We start from the raw sequence: 22,219 nt of genomic DNA on the forward strand, positions 1-22,219 counted from the left end.
TTGACAGTCTGAGGATGATGTTTGTGGCAGAAGGATCAAACAGCCAGCAGCTCCATCTTGCTCTTTACGATGAGAATGATTCCCACCACAAATCCCAGAAATCCTACAAGAATTCCGATTACAAGCACTGCTGTCTCGACCTTCTGAGAGTCTTCCGGCACCTCCATCTCTGTGCGACACAAACATCAGCACATCACAAATCTGAATATTTCAAAACATCTCACAGTAAAAAATTAAAAAAGTAAGTAACCTGGTTGCCTTAAAATTTTGAGTTCATTGAAATTAAAAATTTTGAGTTAATACTATGAAGGTGATTGGTTTAATTAACAGAAACTCAAAATATTATTTTATTTGAACCATATTAATTATTGAAGTTGATTTGACAAAAGAAAAAATTATGTGATAAATCATGAAAATGAGAATGAAAAACTGAGAATTTCTCAAAAATCAATAGTATAGAAATAAAAACAATGCATATCTGAACTTTTTACAACATCATGCATTCCAGTATGCTTTTGATTCACAAATAATATTAAAGTGTGCATTACTGTGCATAATTGTTTTGAATACTGAATTAATATTTAATAATGCATGAATAGCATCATTGATTTTTCATTAAATATCATGTAATATTGAAGGCTCAAAGAGGACCTTTTTATCTTGCATTTGGGTCAACATTTTCTGTTAGTTGATAAATAAATATTGAATTATTATTATTATTATGGTAGCACTTTACAATAAGGTTCCATTAGTTAACATTAGTCAATTCATTAACTAACAATGAGAAATACATTTGTTACATTATTTATTTAATCTTTGATAACATTTGTTAACAAAAATACAATTGTTTATTCATTGTTGGTTCATGTCAGCTTGAATCCACTAAATAACAGATTAACTTGATTTTAATAATATATTAGTGAATGTTGAAATTAACATTAAGATTAATAAATGCTTTAGAAGTATTATTCATTGTTAGTTCATGATAACTAATGTAGTTAATTAATATCAACAAATGAAACCTTATTGTAAAGTGTTATCTAATAAAATAATATACAAATATTTGGTAATACTTTACAATAAGGTTCAATTTGTTAGCATTACTCCATCATATAAGTTGACATGAACTAACAATGAAAAATACTTCTAAAGCATTTATTAATCTTAAAGGTGCCCTAGAACCAGTTTTCACAAGATGTAATATAATAATAATAATAATAATAATATATTTTTTAATAAATAAAAAAATATATAAGTCTCTGGTGTCTCCAGAATGTGTCTGAAGTTTCAGCTCAAAATACCCCACAGATCATTTAATAGCAGCTTATTAAATATGCCCCTATTTGGGTGTGAGCAAAAACACACCGTTTTTGTGTGTGTCCCTTTAAATGCAAATGAGCTGCTGCTCCCGCCCCCTTTCCAGAAGAGGGCGGAGCTTTAACAGCTCAACAACAACAAAGCTGGAGAATCTCACGCAGCCAAAATGACGAAAGTGTTCAGCCTTACATTGTTCAAACCGGAGTCGACACTGATGAAATTCTCACACAGCAAGATCATTCTTCAGTTTGAGCAACTACTCGTGGTTGGAAATCTTTACAAAATTTTCTGATTGTAAATCGAGAAGAAAAGAAGAAGAGCCTCTCACCCCAGAACCTGGTGATTTCCTCCTGCAGTCCCCGGTGTCGTACGGTGCAGGCGTAAATGTCTCCGTGCTCAGGACTGAAGTTCAGGTAGGAGAAAACGCGAAAGCTGAAGTCCGGGTTGGAGTAATACTGCGTCTCACTGACGTCCAGCTCACTCACCGGCTCTCCGTTCCTGGTCCACGAGATATTCACAGGCGGCGGGTGAAAGTGGGTCACCAAACAGATGAGGGTGTTTTCAACACCGAGCTTCACGTCACTCTTAGTGTACAGCAGTGTGGTCGGAGGGACTGTGGAGTCAGACAGATGTCAAATAACACAGTATTACCATCTGTGTGTTTGAGCATCACTGCTCATCTAGTGCTGTTTGTTTAGGGCCTAACCGGGAATTATGGTTGACTGAATGGCGGATGTCGTTTTCATCTCAAAATATTTTTAAAAAATTAGGAGAATTAAGAAAATTTTGAGACAAATTAAGGGCTGTTTACACTACATTTTCAACTAAAAACTGAAAACTGCATTTTGGCCAATCATTTAGACGACATCTGCATTTTGGTGACCTGAAAACGCAAACTTGATTTCAAAGTGCAAGTTTTTGAAAACGCTACCGTCTTCTTGTAAACTGCAAAAATGTGAATCTGTGAAAACGGTGATGTCATGCACATGCGTATTACATGTTTAGTCTATCCACCTTATTTTTTTTTTTTTTTACGTGTTTTCTGTGACTTTCGATTTATTAGCCACTACAAGGAAATAACGAGAAGAATATCAAACTGCAGTAAACTGTAAAAATAAGGTGGATAGGGACGCGTGTTTGACGCGAGTGCTCTGAATGCGTATGCGCATGGTCTTTCTTTCTTTGACATCGCCATCTACTTGTCTGGCATGCATAATGCAGCGTTTTTAGTCATTTTTGCGGATTCGTGTGAGCAGGGATAGTTTTGATAAAGTTTTCATCTGTACAAAGAATTTTTTTTTCCGTTTTTAGTACATCGTTGTTGTGTAAATGTACCCTAAAATGTACGAAGCCCCGCATATGACATGCAGAGGGGAAAAAAAAAAAAATTGTATGCTTAAAAAAAATCAGCATAAAGGCATTACAACAATATGTAATTTTTATAATACATTTTTTTTTAAAGAAATTAATACTTTTATTCAGCAAGGACAGATTAAATTGATCAAAAGTGACAGTAAATACATTTACAAGGTTACAAAATATGAATATTATAATATATATATATAAACAAATAAATGTGTCTCTTTTGAACTTTCTATTCATCAAAGAATCTTGAAAAACAAAATGTATCACGGTTTCCACAGGAATAAATTACACTTTACTTTTCACATAGAAACCAGTTGTTTTAAATTGTAAAAATATTTCACAATTTTTACTGTATTTTTGATCAAATAAACGACTCTTTCAAAAATTAGTAACAAATCATGCCAAGCCAAAACTTTTGAACGGTAGTGTAAATAATAAAAGTAATGTCAATTTGAAGTCATATAATAGGTCTCATTTTCTTTTCTGGTGATGCCTTTTTTGACAAGCTTGATTAAGAAATAAATATGAAATAGTTCAGTCATGACTTTACACTCATCCGCAGTGCTTACCGATGGATTCAGGAGGATTATTTTCTCCTTTAACACCGTACGGAATGTTATAGAAGCAGGTGCCGATGGAGTAGTGCGCTTGAGAAGGCAGATTGCGGTCGAGGCTCCAGTCTGCGGCGAACTCCGGCAAACGCCGTCTTGCGATGTATCTGACGGGATCCACGTGCCAGAGCTCCTCGCCGTCAAACTCCAGCTCAAAACCAGCGTCCATCATCTCTATATGACAGTAGGTCAGCTGACGCATTAAATGCTTCCCTGAGGGAGGAAACCCTTCTGTTTAACTATAAACACGAGATTATAAACAGAAACAAACTCAAATGTTCAGAACAGCAGGTTCAAAAAAATAAAATCATTACCTTGAGCTCTCGAAAAACTCCAAAAAAACTGAAAACTTGCAAATGAGAAAGATCACGCGCAGCATTTCAGTGTCAACAGCCGAATGCCACAGACAGGTAATATTACTGTAATATTTAGCCTACTTCCTCATCCATACAGGTTCCTCATGCCTGATAGAAACTAGAGCACCGAATTCCATCTGATAATCAGGTTTCCCTTCTTTTGTGATGCATGAAACCATTGTTTGTATTCTCAAAGATATTAGAAACTATAAACGCTCGGGACTGACCGAGATCTAATATGAACTGGTAAATAAAATTAAATACAAGGCCCGTACACAACGATAACTATAGCGATATAGTTTTAAAAATCGCTCTAAATATAAAAGAATATCAGAGTCCACACCATAAATAGCGATACAGAGAATATTGTTGGCTTTCAGAGCGATATTTTTCCAGCTGATGAACGATAAAAACATTGACAGCCAATCAGCATCCATCCTGCTTTAAAGAGCGCGAGCATTTAAAAAGGCACACAATTGCAGCGCGCGCAAGAATAAACGGATTGTCCGCTGGTGTGAACGTTAATATAGTTAATCATTAGCTGTAAAATCAATGGAAATTTAAACGCATGAGTGAAAATTTCCCAAAAAAAAAGTTCCCTGTTGACTGGGGGAACCCAGTAAAATAACAAGTAATCAAAACATGCCCTTGTGCTAAACTGAAAGCACATGCTGTATTTTCAAAGTGACTAAGTTTACTTGTAAATAGCATTTAAACACCCACAACAGTAAACCTAGTATTTCCTGATTTGCGAGGCTGCTTAACTGTACCAAAGACTACGTTCCTCAAAATTCTGACTTTTTTTCCCCTCACAATTGCGAGTTAAAGTCACAATTCTGAGATATAAACTCACAATTGCATGCTATAAAGTCACAATTTTGAGATATAAACTTGCAATTGCATGATATTAACTCAGAATTCTGAGATATAAACTTGCAATGGCATGAAAGTCACATTTTGATATAAACTTGCAATTGCGTGATAGTCACAATTCTGAAATAAACTCGCAATTGCATGCTATAAAGTCACAATTCTTAGATATAAACTTGCAATGGCATGAAATAAAGTCACAATTTTGATATAAACTCGCAATTGCATGAAATAAAGTCAGAATTGCGTGATATAAAGGTAAAATTCTGAGATATAAACTCGCAATTGTGTGATAGTCACAATTTTGATATAAACTTGCTATTGCATGCTATAAAGTCACAATTCTGAGATATAAACTCACAATTGCATGAAATAAAGTCACAATTTTGATATAAACTCGCAATTGCATGAAATAAAGTCAGAATTGCGTGATATAAAGTCACAATTCTTAGATATAAACTTGCATTTGCATGAAATAAAGTCAGAATTTTGATATAAACTCACAATTTTTATATAAACTCGCAGTTGCATGCTATAAAGTCACAATTCTGAGATATAAACTCACAATTGCATGATATAAAGTCAGAATTGCGTGATATAAAGGTACAATTCTGAGATATAAACGCAATTGTGTGATATAAAGTCAGAATTCTGATATAAACTCACAATTGTCAGAAAAGTCAGAATTTTGACTTTTTTAACCACACAATTGAGTATATATCTCGCAATTCTGACTTTCTAACTCGCAATTGTGAGGGAAAAAAAGTCAGAATTCTGAGATAAAAAGTTGCAATTACTGTTTTTATTTTTTTATTTAGTGGCGGAAATGGGCTCGGATGCCCAAAATGGTTACCCGGAGGTGTTGCAAATATGGTCTCAGAGTGAACACACTTTGCCTGTACCAAACACAAAAAAATAAATACATAAAACGAATAAATAAAATATTAAATAAACACCACATCACACCGTTCACTTGTTGTATTTGTATTTCCATCCAAATAAAAACCAACGTATAATCTGGAGTGCATAAACTCTTAATTATACTGCAGATAAGGAATATTATGTCACAATGATCTGTCAGTCTTATATATTCAAAAAGAATATTCTAGAAAAGAGAGGTTAAAGCAATGCATAGAAAGAAAGAAGCGAAACCAGGATTTTGGACTCTATATACAGGACATAAATCAGGGTTCTATTGCTTAAATGCGACGCCTCTATAGTCTTCCACTACAAACCAGATCAACGCCCAAGTTAACGTTAAACTTAAATAGCTAATTCAAACCACTGAATCTAGTAGCTTTCCTCTAGTGCTCAAGAACAAATCCAGTCCATCTCCTCCAATCCAGTGAGGCATTATGGCTGTTATTAATGCAAGAGATTAATGCATCGTCACTACAATTTTTTTTTTTTTTTTGGACAAATTGTGGAATTTAACATTGATTTGACCGTGTAAAAAAATAAGATAAAATAAATTTCTTGCAGATCAAAGCAATATCAAAATGTAGCTAGAGAGCAGTTTGCAAAGCCGTACGGAGAGTTACTGAACTGCTTGAATTATTCTTTCATACTGTACATACACAACGAACACCCATTGCATTGTAGCACAGAAACCCAAAGTAGTTCGTAATTTCTGCCGCCCATGAAATCCCTTCTGAAGGTCCTTTATAAACCTTCATGCATGTTTTGGTTGCTCATAATGACATCCAAATACTGGCCCTGATATTTAAAGCAATGCAGAGAGAAGTAAATAAAATGGAAGCAAAACAAAACAACAAGCGGTCAACTAAGAAAAGTAGTTATGAATACACACGCTCATCTGAGTTTCCCATTATGGGCTTTTTGGTAAAAGTCTTCTTTATAAAAGAAAAAAAATCATCCTACACAGTATATACATCTTTTTACACTGAAGTAAACAGTAAGCACAGAGTTCCTGGGATCAGGAGGCACGGAAAACAACACGGGTGTACGGAGGCCCACAGCCGTGGAGAAACCACTTCCTGTGCCTTCCAGACGTCCCCTTCACCTGGAGTCAGAGTCACTGGAGTCAGATGAGGAGGAGGACGAGGACGAGGAGGAAGAGTCTGAGCTGGAGCTGCTGGCGCTGAGGCGTGACGCCATCGTGTGAGGATCCACGCCGCTGGGCTTCTCTACTGAAAGACACAATCAGGACCGGTTTCACTCGTGAAGGGAACTGGTTTTGCAGGTGCAACTCAGCAGGGCTCAACAATAGAGGTTGGAAAATGTTTAGCAACATGTTTGTGAATATTGGACAAAGTATATTTTTAAAATACATATATAAGATGTTTTTGCAAGGAATATTGGTAATATTTTATAATCAGGCCTCATTCATTAACATTAGTTAACTAACATGGACTAACAATGAGTAATTCATTTCTTACAGTATTATTTATTAATCTTTGTTAATATTAGTTAATAAAAATACAGTCGTTCATTGTTCATGTTAGTTCACAGTGCATTAACTAATGTTAACACACACAACATTTGATTTTAATAATGTAAATGTTGAAATTAACATTAAGATTAATAAATGCTGTAGAAGTATTGTTTATTTTTAATTCATGTTAACAAATGTAGTTAAACGGAAAAATTAATAAAAACAAATATCTTGTTATTAAAAGGTTGAGTAATTTTCATACATGTCTATAAATTTAAAAAATATATATTTAAATATGAATAAAAATATATAAATGGCTAAAAATTATAGGATTTACATTATAATTTTATATAAATCCCTACAGGATTTATACAATATACAACTTGTACCTATGAGAGAAATTCAATATTTTTGGCTCTATAAATGTGTATATCTGCAGAAAGACATGGATTAAAAACCATATTCTGGTCCATGATGGACATACTGGAGTATTTGTAGAGCTGCAGGAGTTTGGGAAAAATAAATAAATAAATAAATAACCAATTAGAAATCATGATGCATATGAAAAAAGAAACAAATTGCAAATTTTCCGATAAAAATTGTGATTGCGATTTAAAATAGAATAAAAAAAAAAACTCCAAATTTGTGCTTGTTTTTAGGGATGCACAATCTGGTCAAATTTTTTGTGATTATTACTAAATAAATTTAAGCAAAATAAGAAATATTGCTTTTTAATAAAAAATAAATTCTAGTATAAATTTTTTTTTTAAATTATATAAAATATTTTATAATATTATTATTACTATATATGACTATTAAATACGTAATTATGACATTTATTATTAATATTATTATTTAGAAAATAATTATACAATTATATTAATATATTATTAAATACATATTTTATTTTTATTACAATAGTGATATTTTTTATTATGTTTAATAATTTATTTAGTAATAATAATGATCATTTCTAATTTAAAGTAAAGCATTAAAATGACTTGTCTTTATTACCATCAAGATTGTATTTTTTGTATTTTTTTACAAGCTTGTGAAGATGTTTGGTTCCCAAATATGTGTTATAAGCGATTTAAACTCGGAGTGAATGCAGAGATGGAGTTCATGTGGAGCAGCATTTATTGCTCTGAGACGCTGAAAACACCAAATCAGGAGCTGAACAGATTGATGCATTTCACTCTGAAAAATGAAGTGCATATATTTAATTAATTTATTAAATTGCAACCTTTGTGATTTGATAATCGCACTAAGCAATAATTGCAATTTCGTTTTTACTGATTAATTATGCAGCTCTAAGTATTTGTCTGTTGAACTGCATCTTGCAGCAAGTGCAGTGTGTTTGTTTTTGAGTGCAAGATCTCGTCCTGTGTACTCATTTTCACCTGCTTGTTCAACAACAGCTCTACACACACAAACTAAATTGATCCCATAAAGACAACACTGGCCTGAACCTCCATTACAGCAGCCTCCGGCCATCAGACCGCACGTATTCTTCAGTCCTGGACACCAAGACATAACAGCAGCTGCAGCTGGTCTCAGGCCTACCTTTGGGTTTCTGGGGTTTCTTTCCAGAGTTCAGCTGCCCGCTCACATCCTGCAATCTCCGCTCCAGCTCTCTCTTCTTCTCCAGAGCCAGTTCCTCTCGGCTCTTTCCGCCTCCTCCCTTCTTCACGACTGCACAAATGAGGGATCTAGATTAGACTTTATGCACAAATAGTCCCAGCTAAAACATGCATTATAACTGACTTTGACAGCAAGTTTAAATTAATAAACAATTGCAAATCACAATGCATATGAAAAATATTGGGATGCTGAGCTGCACGATTCAGGGTAAATTGAGAATCACTTTTTTTTTTTTTTTTTTAGAAAATAGAGACTAAGAATTCGTTTGAATTATTAAAAAAAACTGGATTTAATAGCAATATAAATTGCTATTAAAATTAAAAATTACTAATCAGCTTGAATGAATGAATGATTCAATGACTCACTCAGTCAAACAATTCACTTGTTTCATTACTGGATGAAAGTTTTTGAACAAGTCTCTTGAATGAATGATTCAATGACTCGCTCAGTCAAACAATTCACTTGTTTCATTACTGGATGAATCAGTTTTTGAAGGAATCTCTTGAATGAATGATTCAATGACTCGCTCAGTCAAACAATTCACTTTGTTTCATTACTGGATGAAACAGTTTTTGAACAAATGTCTTGAATGAGTGATTCAATGACTCGCTCAGTCAAACAATTCACTTGTTTCATTACTGGATGAAAGTTTTTGAACAAATCTCTTGAATGAATGATTCAGTGACTCACTCAAACATTTCACTTGTTTCATTACTGGATGAATCAGTTTTTGAAGGAATCTCTTGAATGAAAAATTCAATGACTCACTCACTTGTTTCATTACTAGATTAATCAGTTTTTGAACAAATCTATTGAATGAATGATTCAGTGACTCACTCAGTCAAACAATTCACTTGTTTCATTACTGGATGAATCAGTTTTTGAAGGAATCTCTTGAATGAATGATTCAATGACTCACTCACACAAAGACTTCACTTGTTTCTTTACTGGATGAAACAGTTTTTGAACAAATGTCTTGAATGAGTGATTCAATGACTCGCTCAGTCAAACAATTCACTTTGTTTCCTTACTGGATGAAACAGTTTTCGAACAAATCTACTGAATGAATGATTCAGTGACTCACTCAAACATTTCACTTGTTTCATTACTGGATGAATCAGTTTTTGAAGGAATCTCTTGAATGAATGATTCAATGACTCGCTCACGCAAAGAATTCAATTGTTTCCTTACTGGATGAAACAGTTTTTGAACAAATCTCTTGAATGAACAATTCAATGACTCACTCACTCATAAAGGAGTCACTTGTTTAATTAATGGATGAACCAGTTTTTGAATCTCTTGAATGAAAAATTTAATGACTCACTCACTTGTTTCATTACTAGATTAATCAGTTTTTGAACAAATCTATTGAATGAATGATTCAATGACTCACTCAAAGAATTCACTTGTTTAATTCCTGGATTAATCAGTTTTTGAACAAATCTATTGAATGAATGATTCAATGACTCACTCACTTGTTTCATTACTAGATTAATCAGTTTTTGAACAAATCTACTGAATTAATGATTCAATGACTCACTCATAAAGACTTGTTTCATTACTGGATAAATCAGTTTTTGAAGGAATCTCTTGAATGAATGATTCAATGACTCGCTCACTCATAAAGGAGTCACTTGTTTCATTAATGGATGAAACACTTTTTGAATCTCTTGAATTAATGATTCAATGACTCACTCATAAAGACTTGTTTCATTACTAGATGAATCAATTGAATAAATAGGTGTGTTCATCTTGAAGCGACTCTTTTAACGATTAATCGTGCAGCTCTATATTGACTGAAAATGTTGATTTTTCAAGCTATACATCATCCAGCCTTACTTACAAGCATTAAATCTCAGCTCACCATACGGTTTGCGGGGCTTCTTGCGCAGACAGGTCATAACATAACGTTCCAGCTCTCGCAGCGTGGACGGCTTCAGCGTTTCAAAATCGATTTCGATCTCCTCAGGGTTGGTGTCGCGCAGCGAGGGCTCCCGCGACTGGATGATGTGCACCACGCGCCCCAGTTTCTCCCCGGGCAGCTTGTTGATATCCAGGCTGAGCTGCCGCTTGTCGTCGTAACTCATGGGAAGGCCGTCCTCTTCTTCCTCAGAGTCATAGTGAGGCAAGGAGACGGCGGCGGCGGCAGCAGCGGCGGCCGCAAAACGAGACGATGAGGCTGATTTCTTAGTGTTCCTGCCAGAGTAAATAAACAAAAGACAATGATAATGCTGAACTCTGGGAGGTTGAAGTTACTGGTTAAAGATTTGGGCCGGCAACTGAACATTTGGGGCCGGCAACTGAACATTTTTTAAACAGAATATTTCAGTTACCAATATCAAAAATCACTCAATAGGAAAGGAAAAACTAACTTGTTCTTGCTGCTTTTCTTGGCCGGCCCTTTCTTGCTCTGTGTGGATGACAGTGAAGCTCGGCTCGATTTGCTTTTAGGCATTTTGTCCCGCTCATCACTCAAACTTCGACTTCCTCTGCGCTTCTCAGGCTTCTTTTTCTTCTTCTTGTCCTTCTTTTTCTCTCGTTTCCTTTTGGGTTTGACAATCGGGCCAGAGGAGAGGGCGGCCAGCTGCTCGTGCACCGCTCTGAGCTGAAACACAAGATCAGGCTTACCATCATCCAGTTGTGCTGTGATCATTACTAGATGAATATCTGTCAGCATGTAGCTGACCAATAGAGGGCATCCTCATACATTTATCAAAGTAAAATCTGATTTCATGCTGTTCATGTGCATGTATGAAGTTGAGCGTAACAGGAAGGTCTGTGTACCTGAGTACACACCTGGTCCTGTAGTTGGGCCAGGCGTTGAGCTCTCTCCTCCTCGCTGTCCGAGCTCGGGCTGCTGTCGCTGCTCGGCTCACTGTCGCTGCTCGGCTCGCTCTCTGACGAGGATGAAGAGGAGGATGAAGAGGAGGAAGAGGATGATGAAGAGGAGGAGTGGTGCATTCCCAGCATGCCCATGTTCCGTCCCAGTGGCATAGGAGACAATTCCTCTTCCTCCGAAACCTCGTCAGGCATTTTTGCAAAGCGAAACTCAAACACGTCCTGTGGAAAGACAGAGGGAAAAAGAGAAACTGCATGAGGATAATCATTTAAAAACATATAGCAAAAATGAACTTTAAAAATTAAAAAAATAATGTATAACTTAATATAATAAAAGCTGATCACTTGAAAATTTACAATATATGTCACTATAATAAAAGCCAAAGTGTTTTTTTTTTATCTAATTAAAAAAAAAAATTATATTTAGATATATTATTTTATTTTAATTATATTTTATATTATATTTTATATTTAACCTTTTTTATTTAAATCACTGTTTGACAAGGCTGATATTAAGAGAAATAATATCAGGCTTTCTTCAATAAAAAATATATGTAAAAACACTAAAATGAATGATAAATAAAAATAAACATCTAATAATAATAATAATAATAATAAAACAAAATAAAATACTACAAATAATTATTTATTTAAATCAACTATTTAAAAATCACTCAGTTTGACAATATCAGGCTTTGTTTTAAATAAATAAGAATATTTAAAAACACTAAAATGAATAATAAAATAATAAAAACAGCATCTAATAATAATAAAATAATTTTTAAATACAACAAAATAATTATTTTATTTAAATTATAAACTATTTAAATCACTCTCAGTTTGACTAGGCTAATATTAGGAGTAAATAATAATAAGGCTTTATTTTCTCCCCCCAAAAAATAAATTCAAAATACTAAAATGAATAATAAAAATAATAAAAACAACATCTAATAATAATAAAAAATAAAAATACAGCAAAATATTAAAATTAAATTTTTTTTTTAAAAATTACTCAGTTTCAGTCGAATTTAATAAAGTATTTAATAATTATTTAAATGATGAGTAGTAATGAGTAGTACTACTACTACTACTACTACTAATAATAATAATAATAGCAAAAATAATATTATAAAATAAAATAAAAAATATATTAATATATAAATCATCTTGGTTATTAGTAAAACAATTACTACGTAAGACAAACCTGTCTTATGTCCAGGTTAAAATCACTTAATTGTTTGCACAAAAACAGCCTATTTTAGGATCATTAAGATTTTTTTTGCATTTAAGCCTTTAATTTTCACCCCTAGATGGACATAAAACATAAAAAATGACTTCAAGCAGTTTGTCAAAATTTATATTTTTATCTAAAAGATATAAAACTGTACCGTAAAGTTGAGATGTCAGTAAATCTTACTTTACATTTGCGGTACTATTTTATGGGCTTTTTTGAATAATAAACATACCTATTACAGTGTTAGTACATCTTAGATACCCCCCATAATTATCAGGGTCCACATGAAATTAGATTTAAAAAAAAAAAAAAAAAAAAGGGGTGGGGGGGTGTTTAGAAATTATACATTACATATTGTATTGTGGTGGTCAATATAATATCCAGGCCATTTTCAGTGAATTTAATTCATAACCGGTTCAATAAATTCAGCAAATTTCAGTAAATTCAGGTAATATGGCAATTTAAAGCATTTTACACATTTTTCATAAAAGGAAAACTGCAAGTTTTGTAAAATATCTAAGTCTATTTATGGTCCATAAATTCTCTCTACATCAGTGCATCCTTATATAAAACAGACGAGGCAGTCGAGTTCACGTACCTGCAGTTTTCGTGCCATGGAGACCACATCATGATCTGGTGGATTGTACTTGTAGCAGTTGGAGAACATGAGTCTGACATCAGCGCTGAACTGCTGGGCATCTCTGTACTCGCGCTCATCCATCTTCCTCTGAGGAACACAAAACAGAGGAGGAGTGTTACATCACCTCGTGTGTTTTATATCAGGACTTTTCCAGAGCCAAAAATCTTCAGTGGGAGAAAGAATGCATATACATGTGTCCAGATCTGACGGTAATAATAATGCAAAGACTGACACTTCAAATTAACAAAACAAAAATTATTATCTTTAATAATGTCTAAATATATATCCAAATGCTAAACCTAATACAAGTAAATTATTATGTCTGAAAACAATGTTCCCAGCATCTAAGGAATGCACAGCCATGTTTATATATTTATATATAGGGTAATACAGCCATCATAATGCATCATTTAGAGATAAAATGTGAATTCATAGTAAAATGTAACTCTTACTCATTACTCCAGTCTTCAGTGTCACATGATCCTTCAGAAATCATTCTAATATGATGATTTGCTGCTCAAGAAACATTTATGATTATTATCAATGTTGAAACTAGTTGTGCTGCTTCAGATTTGCTTGGAAACTGATACACATTTTATCACTGATGAATAGAAAGTTCAAAAGAACAGCGTTATTTGAAATAAAATCTTAACGTCACCTTTGTCAACTTAGCAGCAATTATTGGGGTTCCAGCGTTTCAAGGTCTTTAAGCACATGCGTAAAAAGGTATTATGTTTTATTTAGCAAGCCTGTAACCATCGTGGAAGACCATTTACAGCCAATACAGGCAATTTACCACAGGAAATCTGTGGTTTATAAAGCCTGTCAACAGTTATTGAGGTTGAGCCAAAAACCTAGGACTAGATCGCCAAAGTTGTTTTTTAAAATAATCTCCAATATTTAACAAACGATTTGATGGACAGCGGTGATCTTACAGGCAAAGATGCTCAGAATGAGGAGTTCAACCATGTGGTATGAATGTCATGGGCATGTGTGAAACATAATAGTGATACACGATCCTTTACGCACGTTAAAAAAGCAAAGCCGCCTCCCCGGTGGCCGATTTCTTTCTAACTTCTTACAGTCAAACAACATTGTCTGATAGCTGCTCAAACTTAATTGGCTGATGCATCAATGTCCTCATAGACAATCATGGCAACTAGGACAAAGACACTGCATGCCAATTTTCAAGTCAATCGTACTAACGTTGAAGTAATTATAGCCGTTTTCATGCTTTTTCTCTGTTATAGCGCCACCAAGTGGCCAGTCGCCGCGTCCTTTTTTACACGACCACAGAATGAGCTCTTACATAAGTGTGCCATTTTTGGTGAAAATATCTCATTTCGTTCACGAGTTATAGCCTTTTTGGTAAAAGTAGCTCCACTCGAACGTTTTGACGCGAATTGAAACTTCAGCTTTTTTTGATAATTGTTGACACACAGACTCCAGAGAATCTTGCTGCACTGGTTTGATTCTGATCGGGCTAAAAACCTAGGACTAGTTCACAAAAGTAGGCTTTTTAAATAATCCCCAATATTTAACGAACGATTTGATGGACAGCGGCGGTCTTAGAGGCATTGTGGTACGAATGTCGTGGGCGTGTGTTGAATTTTATTTATTTTTATTTTTTTTTTTAAATCACACGATACATGATCCCTTATGCATGTGAAAAACATGAAGGCGCCCCCCGGTGGCCGATTTCTTTCAAAATTCTCACAGGCCAAGCAAGTTTCATTCCGATCGGCCTCTGTTAACCTTGTCCGATAGCTGCTCAAACTTCATTGGCCGATGGCGGACATGTTTTTTGAGATGCGTCAATGTCCTCATAGACAATCAAGGCACCTCAGACAAAGTCACTGCATGCCAATTTTCAAGTCAATCGGACAAAAGGTGAAGTAGTTAAAGCCGTTTTCATGCATTGTTTTCCCTGTTATAGCGCCACCAAGTGGCCAGTCGCCACATCCTTTTGCACACGACCACAGAATGAGCTCTTACATAGGTGTGCCAAATTTGATGAAAATATTTCATTCCGTTCCCAAGTTATAGCCATTTCAATAAAAGTGGCTCCGCCCCCTTTGAACGTTTTGGCGCCCCTTAGGGACCGTGAATTGACATTTCAACTTTTTTTGATAATTACTGATCAGACTCCAGAGAATCTTGCTGCACTGCTTCGGTTCTGATCGGGCCAAAAACCCAAGACTAGTTCGCAAAAGTAGGTTTTTAAATAAATCCAAAATACCTGAAAAAAGTACTAATAAACAGCCCATATCCTAATAATATGCATGCTAATAAGCAACCAGTTATTAATAGTGAGAATTGGACCCTAAACTAAAGTGTTACCCCAATTCTGTATCAAGAATATTAGCTTAATGTAAATAAAAAGCTCCCAAATGATTATTGAAATAAGTAAAAGGTCAAAATGAGGAAAAATTGACAATATGACACAATAAATACAATCAATGATACACTAATAAATGGCCGTCCAGACGGCACAAAGTTGGTCCAGTTCTGTGTGAATATGAAGGCAGGTGTGGTTCATGCATGTCACCTTGATGGTGCTGAGGTCCATGGGGTGTTTGATGATGTCGTGGTAGTCGTGCAGACCCAGCGTTGATGCGTCCACGGGTTTGTAGAAGGGCCAGGCGTACGCTGCGTGTTTTTTGGACAGCAGTTCTTTAAGGACGCCGCTGCAGTAGCGAAGCTGCTTGCTTAGTTTCCCCCGCCGCGAGGGCTGATGGGGCCGCACAGATTCGGGCAGGTCCTTACGCGGAGGTTTGATTGGACGACGAGACAGCGGCCGTCCCAAAACGGGCTGGAGGTGGGTGGGCTCGTTCACGCCCATACTGGGAGAACAGTCAACAGGCATGGAGGACAGAGAGTGGGGCATTTCTCCGGCCGATCCGTGACCTTTTCCCATGCCTCCCATCCGAGCAGCCGCGGTCACGGGGAAGCTGAGCGTAGTGGGAGTGGTGGTGTCGGCTTTACGCTTCACGCCCTTCTTCTGCAGAGACAACAGGCTCTCTTTTAGTGGGTGTAATAACAGCATACATCTACAGAAGCCGAAAATGTTGAGAGCAATGGCAGAAGGCAACATTTTTAATTTAATTTCAGTGTTTTGCTCACACAATGTTGTTGAATTGCTTCTGAAGACTTGGAATATAGTGCACAAGTAGCATGAACTACATCTACGGTGTATTTAGTCTTTTTTTTACACTGCAAAATATAAAAAAAAACAGTAACGCGCAAAATTTTTAAATATTCTACTCTCATTAAATGTAATTCTGTAGTATCAAACCAAACTGATCGACAGCTTTAGTGATTATAAAAGGAGCGCTCTTTACTCGCTTTCTGTTAAATTCAGTCGCAATTTGAAGAAAAGTGTTTTTCATGTTACTTTTCCAAATTCATACTTCAGTACAAAAAAAGTGCCAAACTTTGACAAAATTACATTTCTTGATTATTTGATTTCATAATGTTTAAATATAAATTCAAAAGCAAAATGTGTGAAAAGAATATTTTAGGGAGTGGAAATGGCTATTAAGTGCTCCTCTGCTGCCATCTACTGGTTATAGTGGTAATTATGTCATGTTTTTTGCTTTTTTTAACAAACAACAGTCAAAAAAGTTAACAGTTGATGTTTTACTTTTTACCCATTACTACAGCTTAAACACCTTTTCTTAAAAAAATAAAAATAAATAAATAATTTAATTTTAAAAATTAATTTAAAAATAAAAAAGACATGGAATTAAAGTGTTTGTTTGCTACAAAGTGTTTTCTTACATCTTGAAACTTTTAGTTTTACAAATGGGGACAATCTTTGAAGGATGAACAAATAATGTTTTTGGTCATCAAATTAAAAATGACATTTAAATTAGATAATATTTATGGTGAATGTTGGTGATTTGTGGAGTGAAAAGCCTTCTATGACACTATGGCACAGTGTTTCTCCTGGTTTCCCATCAGAACTGTTTGATCTGATGTCGATGGTTTATAATAACGGAGAATTCTGCGCTGAATTTGAATGCTTCTTACTAGATCTCACAGCCATGTTATTAGTTTCGAGGCAAATTCAAATGCTTTTCTCACCCAAAAATTTACCATTGTTTTTTTTTACTTAAAATGGAATGAAAGTTGGTAAAGGTTTTTGACACATGCTATGTGAACACAAAAAATCTTGGACATGATTTGATATAGCCACACTTGTGCTCCTCATGGTCAAAAATGAGCACATTGGAAACAAATGGTAAGTGAATTTCATCTAGTGGAAGCGTTTGGTACTGCACCCAAACAAAATCTTACTAAAAGCTCATCTTTTGAGATATCAACCTCAAATTTGGAACAACTTGTTTACATTTATGCTTTCGATTTTCTCAGTTTTAGAGTAAAACATGTTTTAGAAAATATATTTTGAATAAAATAAAAATAGTATTTTTATGAATAAACAAACTTCTATACATTTATTTTAGTTTCATTTTTTTTTTATACTTTTTTCAACACTAATCTGCCAAGTTTCTTCCATAAAAACAGACCAACTTAAGGTTTTGCTCCAAAGCATTCAAGATTTACATGATAATGTTGTTTTCATGCTCAAAAAGTCATTAACAGCTAATAAATGGATCATAACTATTCTATAAATATAATTTAGTACCCCTAAAAATGCAAAATATTAAATAAAAAAAACGATCAAATTAAAAAAATAGCACATTCATTTAATTGAAATAATAAATAAAAAAAAATGTAATTTTTGACCGCCAATGTGAAGAGCACCAGAGGCTTAAATAAATGCATAAATATAAATTTCTGTACAATCAACAGGTAACTTCAGATGAGACATATGATGACGGCCAATGTCAGTCCATGCAAAACGTGTGCTATAAGGTGTGTGTGTGTGTGTGTGTGTGTGTGTACCTTTGCAGTGGGTTGAGTGGGTGGAGGGGTCATCAGCGGCGGAGGAGGGCCGGTGTTGCTCAGCAGGGTCTGGGGAGGGGTGGAAAACCGTGAATCTGGCGTCTCGGGTGAGGAAGGAGAGTACGCCGACTGAGACACGGCAGGCACCTGGTGAGCTGTAATAACACTTCCTCCTCCTGACGGAAATAAAGTATTAGCATTAGTAAAAATGCAATGATTAAAAAGTTTTGCCAAAGTGACAGAACAACTGATTAATTGTTTTTGCCAAGAATAAGCTACAAATGCGACACTACATGTGACTATTTGACTGTGTTTCTCACCTCTGCTTTTACGGCCTTTGATGGTTTTAGCTCCTCTACCTCTCGGAGTAGGAGGGAGAAACTCGATCTCATCCTGGGGCATTTGGGCAACCTTCTGTAAGAAGACCTTCTCCAGAGACTGTGCCATCAGCACAATGTCATCTGTAGGCTGAAAAACAATTTACATTCTACGATTTAAGCTCTGTTGACATGCATCTGTGTCTAAACAGTACAAACCAGTCAAAAGCTTGAGGATGTTTTTGAAAAAAAAAAGTCTCTTCTGCTCACCAAGGCTGCATTTATTTGATCAAAAATATAGTAAAAATTGTGAAATATTAATACAACTTACAAAATATAATATACCTTATTGTAGATGTAACAGTTAGTGAACATGGTATTGAAGTCCTGCAAGCATTCGCTGGCGCTGCGGTAGTAGTTATTCTCCAGACGTTTCTTGATTGAGCCCATGTCCATCGGCTGTTTAATGATCTTATGGTAGTCCTGAAAGCAAAACGGGCATCACTGGAGATCATATCATCTGTGCATATGAATATGAGGAAGGTCAAACGCTTGTAGACATGCAGTCAGACTGCTGGTAATATGAGCCGCCACAACGGTCACAACAGTCTGAAAGTGATCGTATTAAATACAACAGACAACAACATGCATATAAAGTCTCTTCTGCTCACCCAAGCAGCATTTTTTTTTAATCAAAACTACAATAAAGGGGTAATAAAAGTAATAAAAAAAATAGTAATAAAAGGGTGAATTTACATTTTTGGGTGATTTACGATCACAAAGTAGCTCACTCACAGGTAGGTTGAGTCGGACCGCGTCCACGGGTTCATGGAAAGGCCATGCGAAATGATGCCGCCACAGTGCTTTCACCAAGACCTTGTGGAGGAACTGCAGCTGATTGGTGGTGCGCCCCTGTCGGCTGGGGTCTTTCACTGGGGGCTGCTGGGGCGGAGGAGGTCCGGGCGGAGGTGCGTGGGGCAGAGACGGACTCTCGAAGCCCTCGTAGAGCAGCGAAGGTTTCCGAATACGCTTGCCTGAGCTCTGCTCCATCCCACTCATGACAGACAGGCTCACTCCCACAGAGCTGCTGTGGACACCAGCAGAACATCAACAAAAACACACGAGATGCAGCAGTTAACATTGGGTCTGAAGGATAAGAAGATATATATATGAATTAAATTATGTAATTATACTGTATTACATTGCATTGTTTAGTGAAAACTGTAGCTACAACAATTCCCCATGAATAAATATACATCACATATAAAACATATATAATGCACAACTAGACAGCCAGTTTGAATAGCAAACTATATTACATTATATATATATATATATATATATATATATATATATATATATATATATATATATATATATATATATTACACACAAGTAAATATATAAATAAACAAATAACAAATATATAAATAAATATAAATGTATATATTCATAGATATATAAATAAACGTATAAACATATATAAATATATATATATAAATAAAAATAGATAAACAAAAATATAAACTTAAATATAAATAATAAATGTATGTATATTTATAAATTATATATAAAAACAAATATATATATATATATATATAACATAAACAAATAACAAATATGTAAATAAACATAAATAAATGTATATATTCATAGATATAGAAATGTATAAACATATAAATATATACATACATATATATATACATACATATATATATACATACATATATATATACATACATATATATATACACATATATATATACATACATATATACATACATATATATATATATATATACATACATACATACATATATATATATATATATATACATACAAACAAACATATATACACACATATAAATACACACATATAAATATATATATATATATATATATATAAATATAAATATATAAATATATACACATTTATTATTTATATTTATTTGTATATTTATAAATAGATATATAAATAAATAAATGTATATATAAAAAACACACATAAATATTTTTAGGAAATGGTGAATAGACTAAGATACTAGGTAAAATAGCGTTATATATATATATATATATTATACATACATACATACATATATATATATATATTAGTTTACGATTATAATTTACATGGCAACAATAAATTTCATGTATATGTATGTGTGTACCCTTCAGAAATTAATCTATTGTGATGATTTGCTACACAAGAAATGCACAGTCAAACCAAAAATTATTTAGATATTTTTTATATATTTTTACTAGTGGGCACAGGACACTATAGTTCATTTATGTAAGTCAGTAAAATTTATAAAAAATTTGGAACCAAAAGTTATTCAGACCATGTTTTGCTTAAGTGTTACCTGACATAATTAAGATTTTTTTTCTGACACAGTTTAACTCTGAGATCTTATATTTTATTACCATTTTTTAAACTTTAGTAAATAAACTGTATTAATGAATGAAATGTTCAAGGTGTCTGAAGACATTTTGGTTTGACTGTGTGTGTGTGTGTATATACACACACTCAACCTTCATGAACACCTTTTTACTGGAAAACAGTAGGAAAAATCCCAAACATTTATCATTTTAAACCCATTCTAATGTCTGCTTCCACCATCAATTTCAGCAAATCACAGGCATAAAACTCATGCAGTGAAGAGGACCATTAAGAAAATTCATGAAATAATTACTGACACAATAATTCGATAAACACTTTGGACAATAATGGTGCATTAGCAGCAAGACTAAATCATCACTGTAATATACAGTAAATGTCATCATTTAGTCTGTCCCGCCTATCCTCTGTTTGTAAACAAGTGTTGACTGCATTCATGCCCAATCAGCTCAGGCCAGCGGGCACATGAATCACCACAGCCGCTTTAATACCGCCTCAGAGCCGCTTCATTCATTCACACTGGTACAGTGAGTGTAGCCCTTTAAATGCTGAAGATGGCGGAGGGAAATGATGCAGTAACAGTGATGCTCGCTGCATGCTGTTATTGCAGAGGCTGGAACTCGTTTAAAAAGATGCAAAGCCGTTTTAACGAGACACATTCCCATTTAAGAGAGAAAAACAACTTGTAAACAAACGCTTCCTTCCCTCTTCCTCCTCCTTTGTGATTAAAGACACACATAGGATTAGTTTATAGGCTCCGAAGGCGCGCCAATACTACCTGTCAAGAGACGGGCTGATGGCTGCCTCCATTCGGATGGATCGCGACTGTTTTGCGTTGCGGAATCCTGCGTTTTCGCCCCCGTTTTATTGTTATTGAACTCCTTCTACTCGAGCTGCCCCGCGCCGTCCTACTAGCAAATGGCGCCTTTCAATTTCCGCTCCTGGGTTTTTATATAAGAACGCCAACGACCAATCAGAACTCGTCCCGCCTCTTAAGCGGTCTCCTCATTGGCTTAGTGTCACGCCGTTCCAGAGTTAGACACGCCCAGGGAGTTTGTGTATGACTCACGGTTACCATCTAGCGAGTTTCTTCAATAATTAAACAACAATAATAATGTTTTAAAGTTTTTGAGCAGACCTACTTATATTATACTTCTACACTGAACTGAAAGATATTTATATATATATATTTTAGAAGATATTAGGTTTCATAAGTACATATTTTATATATTAAGTGTTTTTTGTGTATTCTTTGGATAGACTATAGAGATAATACACAATGGACTAGAATAAACAATATAAGCAAAATATTCAACAAATATGGAATTTTTT

The 22,219-nt window shown here is 34.6% G+C and overlaps 2 protein-coding genes across 9 annotated transcripts; both read right to left on the minus strand.

Annotated features, from left to right (window-relative positions):
- Positions 1–14: 14 nt before the first annotated feature.
- Positions 15–3,692, minus strand: si:ch73-31d8.2 (H-2 class II histocompatibility antigen, A-U alpha chain). Its single transcript, XM_067397939.1, has 4 exons — positions 3,608–3,692; positions 3,252–3,506; positions 1,646–1,930; positions 15–169 (listed from the first exon to the last, which is right to left on the minus strand). The coding sequence occupies exons 2-4, from the start codon at positions 3,493–3,495 to the stop codon at positions 36–38; spliced, it is 663 nt and encodes a 220-aa protein (XP_067254040.1). The 5' UTR covers positions 3,496–3,506; positions 3,608–3,692; the 3' UTR covers positions 15–35.
- A 1,732-nt stretch (positions 3,693–5,424) lies between these two features.
- On the minus strand, positions 5,425–21,793 carry brd2b (bromodomain containing 2b). Of its 8 annotated transcripts, none has more exons than XM_067397984.1 (12): positions 21,666–21,793; positions 19,288–19,579; positions 18,838–18,975; positions 18,496–18,643; positions 18,176–18,351; positions 15,816–16,268; positions 13,226–13,354; positions 11,352–11,615; positions 10,928–11,160; positions 10,399–10,751; positions 8,478–8,606; positions 5,425–6,666 (listed from the first exon to the last, which is right to left on the minus strand). In XM_067397984.1, exons 1-12 carry the CDS (start codon positions 21,695–21,697, stop codon positions 6,539–6,541), a joined length of 2,475 nt encoding a protein of 824 aa, XP_067254085.1. In that variant the 5' UTR covers positions 21,698–21,793; the 3' UTR covers positions 5,425–6,538. The 8 variants fall into 8 exon arrangements, with proteins under 8 accessions (XP_067254085.1, XP_067254103.1, XP_067254077.1 ...); XM_067398002.1 differs by having other exon boundaries at positions 5,426–6,669; positions 10,420–10,751; XM_067397976.1 differs by having other exon boundaries at positions 5,426–6,669.
- Positions 21,794–22,219: the final 426 nt, after the last annotated feature.

Source organism: Chanodichthys erythropterus, chromosome 2 (genome assembly GCF_024489055.1).
Source record: "Chanodichthys erythropterus isolate Z2021 chromosome 2, ASM2448905v1, whole genome shotgun sequence".
Lineage (NCBI taxonomy): Eukaryota > Metazoa > Chordata > Actinopteri > Cypriniformes > Xenocyprididae > Chanodichthys > Chanodichthys erythropterus.